At 41.5% G+C, this 12,414-nt stretch overlaps 2 protein-coding genes and 1 long non-coding RNA gene across 6 annotated transcripts in view; all 3 read left to right on the top strand.

The window, feature by feature from the left end:
• The window catches only part of nav3 (neuron navigator 3), a 129,514-nt gene extending 129,038 nt beyond the window's left edge, over positions 1-476 (top strand). The window contains exon 42 of the mRNA XM_084701270.1: positions 36-476. Within this exon, the coding sequence (XP_084557396.1) occupies positions 36-155 (120 nt within the window). The 3' untranslated portion in view covers positions 156-476. The remainder of the gene's footprint in view (positions 1-35) is intronic.
• A 4,094-nt stretch (positions 477-4,570) lies between these two features.
• Positions 4,571-6,280, top strand: LOC146276592 (uncharacterized). The gene is made up of 2 exons (XR_014762483.1): positions 4,571-4,906; positions 5,800-6,280. It is a non-coding gene; the product is annotated as an uncharacterized LOC146276592 (long non-coding RNA).
• A 402-nt stretch (positions 6,281-6,682) lies between these two features.
• On the top strand, positions 6,683-12,373 carry LOC146276591 (uncharacterized). Of its 4 annotated transcripts, XM_084701284.1 has the most exons (10): positions 6,684-6,991; positions 7,369-7,571; positions 7,723-7,815; positions 7,986-8,081; positions 8,224-8,334; positions 8,435-8,558; positions 8,818-10,243; positions 11,361-11,415; positions 11,585-11,613; positions 11,686-12,373. In XM_084701284.1, the coding sequence occupies exons 1-10, from the start codon at positions 6,949-6,951 to the stop codon at positions 11,717-11,719; spliced, it is 2,214 nt and encodes a 737-aa protein (XP_084557410.1). In that variant the 5' UTR covers positions 6,684-6,948; the 3' UTR covers positions 11,720-12,373. The 4 variants fall into 4 exon arrangements, with proteins under 4 accessions (XP_084557411.1, XP_084557410.1, XP_084557408.1 ...); XM_084701282.1 differs by lacking the exon at positions 11,585-11,613 and having other exon boundaries at positions 6,689-6,991; positions 11,361-11,392; XM_084701281.1 differs by having other exon boundaries at positions 6,705-6,991; positions 11,585-12,081.
• Positions 12,374-12,414: the final 41 nt, after the last annotated feature.

Here is a 12,414-nt window from a genome sequence, read left to right as displayed (position 1 = left end):
CACAATTCTGATTCTAATTCTGATTCTGTTTCCAGATGAACATGCTGATGAGGCTACAGGAAGCAGCTAACTACTCCAGCGCCCAGAGCTGTGACAGCGACAGCACCAGTCACCATGACGACCACCTGGACTCCTCGCTGGAGTCAGCGCTCTAGACGCCGGGAACTCTGGGAGAGGACTGTGATCGAAAGGATGGAGCACTTCCTAATTTGGCACCTCAGCCAGATCCAGACACCCCCTAACAGGCACAGAGTAACGCGTGTGTGTGTAGAGCGGAGGTGTCGGATACAAGTGATAGTCCTATCGGACTTGATTCAAATGAAGCTGGTTTCATTTGTGCTTGGTGTTTGTACACAGTCCCTCCATCCCTCAACTGGAGAAAAGCACCCTCAAAATGGTGGCTTCACAGTTTAGAGTGATGAGGAGAATAGAGTCTGTAGTAGTTTTCACAATAAAACTGGAATTTTTCTTTTGTATTATTTAGTTTTAATACAATTGAATTGTCTGCAGATGTTTACAGGGGAACAAATAGTTTTTTTGTTATCTGAGGTGCTAAACAGATATAAAAAGACAGGCATGCACCCTTTTGCCCAACCCTGACCTCAGTTTGAGCCATGCGGTGCTGGTCGTGTGCCTAAACTTGTCCTGGGTTTACCAGCACTGCCAAGACCCCTACCACCTCGCTCGTCAACAAGCACAAAAAGCGCATTGTGTGTGTGGCCAGGCCAAACTGCTACTGTGAAACCTATGGACAAGTGCCAATATTCCCGTTTGATTTACTGCCAGAATGCACACACTTGACATCCGTTAACACACAAACAACTTATTGCCAATGGAGGCTCTCGGCTTTGTTTTAGCCCTGTTTCAGCTTATCACACTGGCTGATCTGTCATTCACTCCTTCAAGCCCTTCTAACAACATATGGCTACTTACACTGAGGACTAGCCAGTCCAGTCCAAGGACCACATGGAGAAGGGAACAAGCCTGGTGCTTTCTCACTGCCTTAAATGTGAAAAGCTCTGTGAGAGGGTGGGTGTGTTACTACTCTAGCCTTGGCTCCCATCTGCCATCCTGAGAGGATATGATGTTGCTCAGTGACAAGACATCCAGTTCCTGCTACGCAACAGCTTGAACAAAGTGTCCCCTGTCTTCTAAGTAGGTGCTTACTCTTGTGTGAAATAGGAAACGTTTTTCTGGAGACTACCTGATATACAACCTTCTGCAATTCGTGGTGAAGTCCATGTTTTCCCGAAACAATCTTTTTTATTTGTTTCTGACAGTGCTAATTTACAAGCGTATGGGTGTAAACAGTATGCTGTGTTCAAAAGTAAGACTGACCAATTGTAAACTAAACAAAAAAGGTCAAAAGGGGGTGGGTGTTTTTTAGTTGTTATTGCTTTGACCCAGTTGAGCTGGGTTCACTTGAACTGAAATGAGCACAACCTAACCCTTTTGGTTTTGTAGCCTAAGGAGCATGTTTTAAGCTTTCTAAGGGGGTACTTTGAAAGGAGACTTTTACTTTTATGTAAATGTGAGTTGGGAAGGAAGCCATTTTGGATTTTAATTGTCCTTCCTTTGTTAATGAGTGGGTTGGTTTGCACAGTTATTGAGAGATGGGGAGGGTTGTAAATATATACAAGTCTTGCACAGTGAATCAAAGATGCATTCTGCCCTGTCAATGTAACATTATGCTTAAACTCGCTGAGAATTATTGTACTTTGCAAATCTGAGAAGAAAAAAACAAAAGAGAAATGCAAAAAACCAACACACTGTCAGAAACAGGTGTATGTCTTGTGATGATTGGTTGTTATTGCCTATGCAGAAGGCATCAATGTACAGTATGAGACTTTTTTTTACTCAGTATAAAATGTTCACTAAATCACTGATCATTGGGAGCAATTTTTTTTCAGTCATGACAAATTTGTCATCGTAGTATTCCCTCTTTTGGTGCATTCTATTATTTTGTTTATGTATTCAATTGTAATATTCCCTTTTTACATTGCTCCACATATTCATATTGAGAGTTGTCCCCAACATAATACAATTGTGGTATTTTGTTAATCTAATCTGAGGTACTGTTTGCTTGCTCTCATGCTATGTTAAACAACTAACTGGTGCTACTGGTCAATTTAACCAATCAACAACCTACCGGTGTGCATACAATGTTACAACCTCAGGTCATTAAAGTAGTCCCTTCATATTCTTTAGGTAAGTGTCTTTCCAGCATCAGCTCTTACTGTTAACATACTACTAAAACAGAATCGGTAATTTTTTGCATGCAATCTTGTTAGCCTTCTGTTTACAATGTGGTAGTTAACTTTATTCAGTACCAGGGTTTCGACCTCAATTTAGATCCTGACACATACAGTTTGCCGGATATGGCTTTTCCCCGCTAGAAAAAGAGGTACAATCATTAATTGTACATCCAGTTTATTACGTGCACCTTTAAATCTCGCTCCCCTCGTACAAAATATCAGTTGCCTAGTTAACCAAAAGTTTTCACATCTCCTGACAGTGTGTCATTGTGTTAACAAAGTGACATATTTTCCACCTAATTGCAATTACATCTCAGTTGAAACATAGCATTTACTACTTTAAGAGAAGAATTTCTTTTTTGGGTGAAACATTTGTCTTTAAATGTTTTATATTTTGTACATTTGTATGTAACATACGTGTAAATAGACAGAGACCGCGATTTAAATCATCTGGAGGATTTTGTAGTCTTTGTAAAGCCCTAATAAATGGTATTTGGTGTCACATGAACATACATAACATGAGTCCTGTCATTTTTTACGTTTGTTGGCCAAAAAATCTATGGAGCTTTGATTGTGTGATGGCAAATTACAGTAAATGTATGAGATCAAATATATTTGTTCTGTCTCTGGCACATAGTGGTGGGGAATAACTCTTATGGCGATATTTACAGGTTTATACCGTGCATTGATTCCCTGACTTGCAATGTAATCCCGACCTGCAAGAGGCAGCAATTTTCCACAAGGCGTGGTGCCAAGGCACTTATCCCCGCCAGGATTTGTATCCCCTGGCCGCGGGAGCGTGCGGGCACTTAGAGAAGCAGAGTTTAACTGCTGCACTTCGAATTCACCTCTTAAATGGAACAAATAGCGACATGGAAGACTCGACAGGGTTTCCAGTAACAAGGGACTCATTTATCTACTTAAATACATTTATTTGTCTGTTACATTAAGGCGACGTGTGGATAAGGATAATGTGTACCCCCTCTCCTAACATGCAAAGGGTCTGTCTTGCCATCAGGTGTGTTATTTTCTGTGTTCTTTTGGTCATAATGAACAACCTGAGATAATAAGGAGATGTCTGCTCTTTTCTAGCAAAAGTTACAGAGGGGATACACATTATATCAGGCCGTTTTTTCACCTGATAAGTATATCCCTTCTATAACTCATACTGTATGGTAGACAGGTGAACAAAGCGGTTATTTGAAAAGCCGTAGGGCAGGGGCGTTGTTAGACATAAAACTACTGGGGCACAGGCCCCTATTCATATCCCTTATTTTTCTTCCAAGCGTTATGCGCACAATGCACTACTCGGCTATAGAAACTCCTGTTGCTTAACCAACTATACAACAGTTCAGGGACGCAAGTTTGATATCAACTTTGGCAAGAACATCAATAGGTAATGAGGGCGCCCAAATTTTTATTTCATTCATTTGAGCACAAATAGTTTTTTTTAGCTTCATGTAATATTATTTTTATGTTTTAGTCAAAATAAGATGATCGGTAGGCCTATCATTTAGAAACTGTCTTTAGTTTTGTAATGTTTTCTTAGCCTACCTCAATTGTGTCAGGTGTCCTGAGTCCGACACCTGGACTTCTGTGTGCGCGCTGCAGTGGCTATTTGGCAAGCTCAGATGAGTGCGCTAACATGGAATTCTGCTTACATCGGTTTGTGTTTTCAGTTAAACCGCTGTAATTTTCCAAGCATTGATTGGGATACTGCGTAGATTTTTTCTGAGATTATCAATCATTAACCTTTTTAACTGTTAAACATATATTTTGAAATATAACATTTTAAACATATTTGACATCATAAATAGTACAATTTCAAAAAGAATAAACAAATGAAAATACAGTGATTTTGGAAATCACACAGCGCTACAACTCAAACTTTAGATTTTACCGGGGCACTGCAGATTAATACTGGGGGTGCCCCAGTAAGAAGGGTCTAACGACGCCCCTGCCATAGGGTGTTTTAAACAGAAATCACGTTAGAGGGCTCAGGGCAGGGAGGGAAGGGTTGGCAAAGACGGGGCATCCGTGTTAGACCACACATGCTGAGAATGGACATATGGAGGTGGCCTAGATTAAAGGAAATAATATTCTTAATAAACCTGCAAACAGTAATGTCGAGTCACATAGATAGGTTTATCAGTCGGCCTATGTAAGGTGCATGGCCTATGTAAGGTGCATGGCAAATAGGGAACTTTGGAAAACACTGTCGATTAATCCACAATACTAAACGACGCATTAAACAATTCACACGTCGCAGACAAAAACGTATTCATGTAGCCTACAGATACACAAGTCCTTTGTTACTATGGACCCTGTCGAGTCTTCCACGTCGCTATTTGTTCTATTTATGAGGTGAATTCGAAGTGCAGCAGTGAAACTCCGCTTCTCTGAGTGCACGCGCGCTCCCGCGGCCAGGTGATCGAAATCCTGGCTGGGATAAATTCCTTGGCACAACACCGGAAAACAGAATTTTCTCGTTTCTCATATCAGCGGCGCGTGACATGGGAACAGAAGAGAGATTTAAATCAAATGGAGCTTTGGTATTCTTACCTAAACACTCCTACTGGTTTGATTTTTGGCTGTTTGTGATATTTGACATCGCGTTTTTCTTTTTCATGTACTTCGTAGTGCCTTAAATGGTAAGCTGCTTGAGTTAATAGTTTCTTCCTTCAGTTTTGGAAGTAGGCCTAGCAATCATTGAGCTAGTTAGCTAGCTGCATTGCTAAGGAAGTCACAAAACCAGGCTGTAAGTTTTTACTAAATCAAGCTCGTTGTTACATATATTTATAAGATATCTGTTTTGTGAGTGGAATACATTTCGATAAATTGTGCTCAAATTATTGAATGTGTGTGCAGTCATCCCAAGTCTTCCGGAAGTTTCGGGGGGGGGGGGCATCGCTGTTGGTAGAAGGACGTGTGTAGGATATACCTGTAGTAAACCGACTAACCTAGATGACTTATTAAATACATTGAAATCTAAATAATCAAACGTATATTGAACGTAACCCAATAGATAAAGTGTGTAGTGAAGAAAGTCTTCTTAGGGTCTCTGCTCCAGACAGAGCAGTCAGAGAACACGGATACTGTGAACTCAGATTCAGCCACTTTTGGGACCATAATATTACTGTACATTAACTGAATTCATGTTGTACATGAAAGTGGGACAGATATATCAGACAGAAATAAAAGTATGTTCAAATATCCAATGTGTCCGTAAAGATATACTTTTGTTAAACGTAGATTGATGATAATTGAGGGAGTCAACTTCTTCTTCAGGGCGTAAAGTAATATTTACGATTGCAAGAACGATCGACCCCCCCATCTGTTGTTTTTACCTGTTTGGGGGGGGGAGTCCAAAGTCTTAATTAGGGGGGTCAACCCCCCCCCCCCACACACACACACACTTGTAGGGGAAGGCTAGATAGGTCTAAATACGAGACTAGGAAGCATTCATCTATGAGTGCTTGTATTTCCCTTGTGTCAGTGATTTATTTATCTCTGTGACCTTTGTGTGGTCGGCCATCTCTGCCAGGAAGAACTGGAAGAGGAACGGGGCTCTGAAGTACATGTATGCCTGGTGCTGCTCCAGATTGGGGCAGCTGTGTGTCCGACCACCTGGACAGGCTCTTCACCCCCTCCCTCCTCATGTCTGACGACTACTCCTCCAACAACAAGCTGCTGGGGGTCCACTGCCTCCACCACCTCCGTCATGTTGTGATTGGACAACAGTTTCTATCCAAGGGCCATCAGGCTTCTGAATGGACGGTGATACATTTCTCACTAGCCACTTTACATTGATACATTCAGTCTTCTATCAATTCACAAATTTCAAAAATCAATTAAAAACAACAAAAATGTAAGCATATATTGAATCCAAATTTGATTAAAAATCTAATTGTGACCCCCAAGAATCAAATTGTGAGGTACCAAACGATTCCCACCCCTATTGGTAAGCTGTACATTTATGTTTAATATTGAACCGTGTTGCATAAATAAATAAGTATTCAACAAAAGTCTACTTATCGTCACTGTATTTAGTGAATTAGTTCTTAGAAATCCTTCAGCAAACTTTCACTCGTTTTGTAAGTATGATTTAGAAGGCAGAGTATTCTGTTCTGTTTTAATAACTTGGCATTCGCAAAAACAAAACATACATTGTCCTTTGGCATTTAGTAGTGTCATAAGAGCAAATACACTTTTGTAGAAAATCACTTTGCAGGAACCCTCTGTGGCTCAGTGGGTATGTGTACCATCGAGTACTGTTTAATAGAGTAATTCATTTAACTGATATCAGTTAAGTAATAGATATGTTATATATGTTCTTTTTCTAAACTTTCCCCTAATGAGATTCTTTGGGGCGTTTTATCCTGACATATTGAGGATACAAAATTAGCTGATTTTGCTTCTGTTGCAATTTGACCTAGGTTGACCCCCATTTTGGCTTAAAATGACTGGACTATAATTAGGAAGTCAGTATAGCTCTATATTGGTTTGACAACCTCAATTCTCCACATACTTACATGCAGTGTATGCAATCAACAGTAGGTGGCACAATATCTTGGCTACATCTCAGTACTAGTAGCATAAAGCACATTATACAGGAAGCTCCGCCAAAGTTATTTTCCTACACACTGCTCAATCGAGGACGAAACTATTTTTGATTGCACCGTCTGTTGTCAACATGATGGAAACATGTGCCACGACAAATAAACTGGAAAACACAGGTGTGTAGCTTTAAGAAACAGCAACGTTATGCTAGCACTAATGCTAGCCAGCAAAACCGACTGTTGTCTATCTCATAGCAATGTTAGCTCTAGCTAACTTTGCTAGCTAACGCGTTAGAGCTAGTTAGATTGAAATATTAGGGTCACTAAATGGTGGATCAATACATGTTTAACGCTATATGTGCCATCATGTAGTGCTAGAGGCAAACTTCATCGTAAGGAAAGGGCACCAGCAGGTTTGTCGTGAAACTATAAAATGCCCAGGCATTGCCACAAGTATTGCAAAGACTGTATCAAACCTATTCTAATGCCACTTAATTATTGAATGTAGATGAAGAAGAGCTAGGCAAATGGTGTCTTATTTTCTTGCACCGCAGATGTGTTTCTCCCATTATCATCTTTGCGTCTACTGATACCACCTCTACGGCTAGTCTCAGCAGCCATGTGGCAAGTTGCGCAGAGGAGAGACGTGATGGACTATGAGAAGCTCGATGAGTTTGTTACTTTAGTAACTGAAACCGTTCCAGACCTGTTGGACACAAAGCAAAGGGCCAAGCTTCTTCTGCGACTGCGGACAAGGGTAAGGGAATGTGGCTTCAAACACTGTCTGGGAGAGATCAATAAAATAAATACAAAATAAATAAGAATACATTTACATAGCGAAGCCATGTGTACTCATTTTAAAATGATTGGTTTAAACTTGACTGGAGATTCTGTTGGTCTTTTGATAGATGATCCTAGACTTATGTGCTGCCGAACAAACATCTGACATTCATTTCATTCAACCCCACTTGGACAGAATACGTCCCCCTGGACACACAGGAGTGAGTGATAATATTGTATCTAACATTTGACAGTACCCAATTAAACATGTCTCCTATGTATTTACACGTTCACAGTGTACATGGCAGTCAGCTGTGTGAATGAATCAGGCAAACCAGGAGGATTACATTTACAGGTGTAAAGGGGATAGTAATCTGAGTATCTCCTCCAGAGTGGAGATGCAGAGGTGGATGCAGAAGAGGCCATTTTCCTGGAGCTGGTCCAGACCCTGCTTAAAGACCCAGCAGAGAGAGAGCACTTTTACCAGGTCAGTGTGTACTGTTAACTCTCATCTCCATTGCTTACCAATGGCTGATGCTGTCATAATCAGGATTATATGACCCATGAGTAACTACATATCAAATGTTTTTTAATTACTGACGTTTCAGTCCTCTTTCTCTCATTTACAGGAGGTATTTCCAACAGAATATGGAGTTAGCTATGACAAAGACATGCAGCTCCTTGTGTGGGAGTTTTTGTCCCGACTGGAGAAGCTTCTGCCTGTACCAGACCTCGGGCAGGTATCAATACAAACACATCAATCCTTCTATACAAACAATTTGCATTAGTTGGTGAAGAAAATGTGCCACAAAGATAAAGTATTTCTGCATTTTTACACAGACTGTATCCTGGCTCAGCTCAGCCCCATCTGTCTTGGATGAGTGCATTCAAGCCCTCTCACAATCAGAGGATCTCAAATCTCTTCTGCAGCACCATAAATGTTTGGAGGACTTGGGTACTCAAGGTAAATGTAAAACAAATATTTAATTGTGATTATATATAAAACTACAGTACCTCTACTCCTAACAACAATGGATATAGGATTTATACATGATTAACCACAAACTAGTTGGCTGTACTTTTCTATCAAGAGTTTAATTGAAGTTTAATATTGTTCAAACTTAAATCAATTGATCTTTGCTTGTACAAGGGAGGTTAATGACTTGTATCCACCTCTTAAACTATTACTTAACCTAATCCTTTTTATTTGTTTTTTTACTCAGGTCACACAGTTGAGATGTCCTCTCAGGTATTTGCCTGCTCTCAGTGTCCATTCTTCCACATGCAGGAGTCCCTCCTTCTTCAGCACATTGAACGTAGTCACCCTGAGGAGTACAACAAACTCCAAAAGGCTGAAGACCAGCAAGAGCCATCCAGGAAGAGGGTCCAGCGGCCAGAATTTCCCAAGCCTTTTCCCATTCATGCCAGACCAGATGCCCATATGTGTTATGAGTGTGGCAAGACGTTCACCCGTGCTTCTGACGTGACCAGACACCAGCGCATTCACACAGGGGAACGACCATACACCTGCCAGGAATGTAACAAGGGTTTCAAGAACTCTTGGGATCTCAGGAGACACCAACGTATTCACACAGGAGAACGGCCGTTTTTGTGCCCTCAGTGTGGCAAGGGCTTCACTCAGATGGGGCTACTGAAGCTCCACTTTGAGAGAACAGTGTGCTGCGAGACTTGCGATCCCCCGTTAGAGTCGACGGAGGAAGAGGTGACGACAGACAGTAAAGGGAGTGGCGGAGGCCAATACAAGTGCCAGAAATGTGGGGAGTGCTTCGGAACCATACTGGAGAGACTGAGGCACAGGCAAACCCACGTCGTGAAGCGCCAGTACAAGTGCTCCCAGTGCGACAAGATCTACGGTCGGCCGTCGGACCTGAGGAGACACCAGATGAAACACACAGGAGAGAGGCCTTTCCCCTGCGAGTGCGGCAAGAGCTTCACGCACGTGTGGCTACTGAACAAGCACAAACAGATCCACACCAAGGAGCGGCCGTACCCGTGCACCGAGTGTGACAAGAGCTTCACTCAACTTCAGATACTGAACAGACACATGCTGATCCACAACGGTCAGCGGCCCTTCCAGTGCTCCTACTGCGAGAAGAGCTTTACACAGTTGGCGGGCTTGACCAGACATGAGAGGATACACACAGGAGAGAGACCATATCTATGCACGGTGTGTCAGAAGACTTTTCTCACGCACGGAGAGCTGGTGAGACACCAGCGCAGTCACAGCGACCATAGACCGTACCCCTGCCCTCAGTGTCCGAAAAGCTTCAAAACCAAGCGAGCCCAGAGCGAACACCTGAACACTCACACGGGGGAGAGACCCTTTTCTTGTAAATACTGCAGCAAGAGGTTTGCCAAGTCCACTTCGCTGATCAGGCACAATCTGATGCACACCGGAGAAAGACCACACCAGTGTTCTCAGTGCGGGAAGACATTCCTAACTTCTGGAGAGTTGCTTCTCCACAGGCGTATACACACGGGAGAGAGGCCATATCCTTGCTCCTACTGTGAAAGGCGCTTCAGATGTTCTTCAGACCTGACCATGCACTTGAGGACGCACACAGGGGAGCGGCCATACTCTTGTTTGTTCTGCAAAAAGTGCTTCTCTACGTCAACTCGGCTTAAGAGGCATGTGCGCACTCACATAGTGAAGAATGTATAAGTGGTTGACCACCAATATTGCTACTGAAAACATTTTCTTAAGTATTTATTTTATAAAGTGTTTGGATTTACAGCATTTATAGAATATAATCCAGCCTTACATTTTGATAGTTTTATTTTAAAATTAAAATCATGACTGACTCACATTAAACATTTCGTTCTTACACGTAGTGCTGATCTATTTGCATATAGTTGTATTGTTCTGTAGTGGTGTTATGTTATTACGGGGTTTGTGAAGGTGAAGTCAGTTTTTGAAAGTACAACAATTTACGCATTATCAATTGATTGTCTTATTAAGTCGGATTGTGGAAGTCGCGCATAATGTGACGTTAGCGTGGAACGGCACGTGTCGCGTTTAATGTTTTGTGAAAATAAATATTGAATCTAAGCAACCAAGATGCCAAAGAGAGTAAGAAAGGTAGGATATATTGTCAAACATATATTAGCAATTTGTTCAAAACATTATTTCTGAACACAAAGAAAACAGTACGTTATCAGACTGCCGTTATGAATGGACTGGAAATTAAGTGGCCATGGTACAATGACAGGATTAGTTTCGATGGGTATGTAACATGGTGATGTTTCCTGCTGACAGGCTACTAGGCCAGTCCAGGTTGAAGCCATTGCCATTGGAAATACAAGGTATATCTTAATCACCGTAATAACCTAAGATTCCGTGTCTATCAGTTTACTAAGTTTACTTTGGTGTTGTAGCTCAATCTGCAATGGTTTTGTCAAATTGTTGTTAGCGTTAGAGCAAGGCCTGACCAGTCACCCGGATGTGAAATAACTGTAACGGTAAGTATTTTGGTTTTAGTAATTAAAGCACGTCACGTCAACGCTGGTACAGCTAGCTAGACACATTTGAACAGAGTTTGAATGGGTGTAAGGTTTGATAAGCAGTGTGTTTTAATGTATAAAACAAAGCCTTGCGCAGCCAAGGCCCAGGTCCAGACAAAGGCCCATGCTGGTCCCTCTGACAATGGCAGGTTAGTGTTCACACCATCTCTCCTGTTGTGTATCCTGTGTGTATCCCACACAGTGTATGTCACTTTTCTGATGGCTCTGTGTGTGCGTCTAACAGGGGCAGTGCCTCCATCCCAGAGCAATTTGCGAGTAAGCCTACAACAAGATTCACCGTAAGCATAATAATACAGATTAATTATTAACTAATTGGATAGGCTACAGCATAAAGGACAACAGATTAATATTTAGCTTTAATTTCTGCTTGGATAGACAGTGTGATAAAACTCTAAACCCTTTGAGATTTTCAGCTCCTTTCAAGTCCCCATTTTCATTCATTCATAGGACAGCCATGGCCGTAACTCGCCGGTCAGGTATGGGCAGCAGGAACAGATCACTCACCTGGTGATGGAGGTTGTTATGCGCTCTTGTTCTGCTCTATCCAGGCATGGTGGACTGCTGTCAAATTTCACCAAATAGACCTGGACTATGGCATCGTCATAAGCCTATACACAACGCATCTAGAAATAGGGGAAGTTCAATTTTTTGTGAATTAACTAGATAATATTTAGACTGAAGGATTTGACGTTAGGAACACAACTATTGTTAGGAAAACAACTTATGTCTCTTCAATACAATTAAAGGAAATAAATCAGTTAATATGTTCGTCTTTGTTTGTTTTCAGTAGGCTAGCCTAACGTAGGCCTATCTCTATTTCTCTCGCCTGTTTCAGTAGGCTACTCAGCACGAGGCTACTCCCGCCTCTGGTTTATTCAATAAATTAATGCAATATTTGGTATCACTATTGAGAAGATGACACATGTTATGTATTCGTTATATCAGGCTGTATATAGAGTTATTTGTTATAAAGAATTGTATTTTAACTTGAAATGTTGTCACATGACATCCCTGCTGTGGACTGCACGTTGTCAGCAGGATAAAAACACTGGAGTTTAGGTGTCCCACATTAGGTCTACCCAATATGTCCCAGATTACCCGAATTCACCCTAACTGTTAATCTTTATTTCTCGTCTGATTCAGTACTTTTTTTCTCTGAGAGCGAGAGCACGAGGCTCCTCCTTTCCTGCTTTTAATCTGGTTTATTCAATAAATTAATAACATATTTTGCATCACTTTTGAGAAGATGACACATGTTATTTGTTATAATACTCTAT

This window comes from Hypomesus nipponensis, chromosome 7, assembly GCF_054491055.1.
Source record: "Hypomesus nipponensis isolate SF chromosome 7, ASM5449105v1, whole genome shotgun sequence".
In the NCBI taxonomy this organism is placed as follows: Eukaryota; Metazoa; Chordata; class Actinopteri; order Osmeriformes; family Osmeridae; genus Hypomesus; species Hypomesus nipponensis.
Note: the sequence above shows the minus strand (reverse complement) of the source record. Positions and strands in the feature narration are given on the sequence as shown.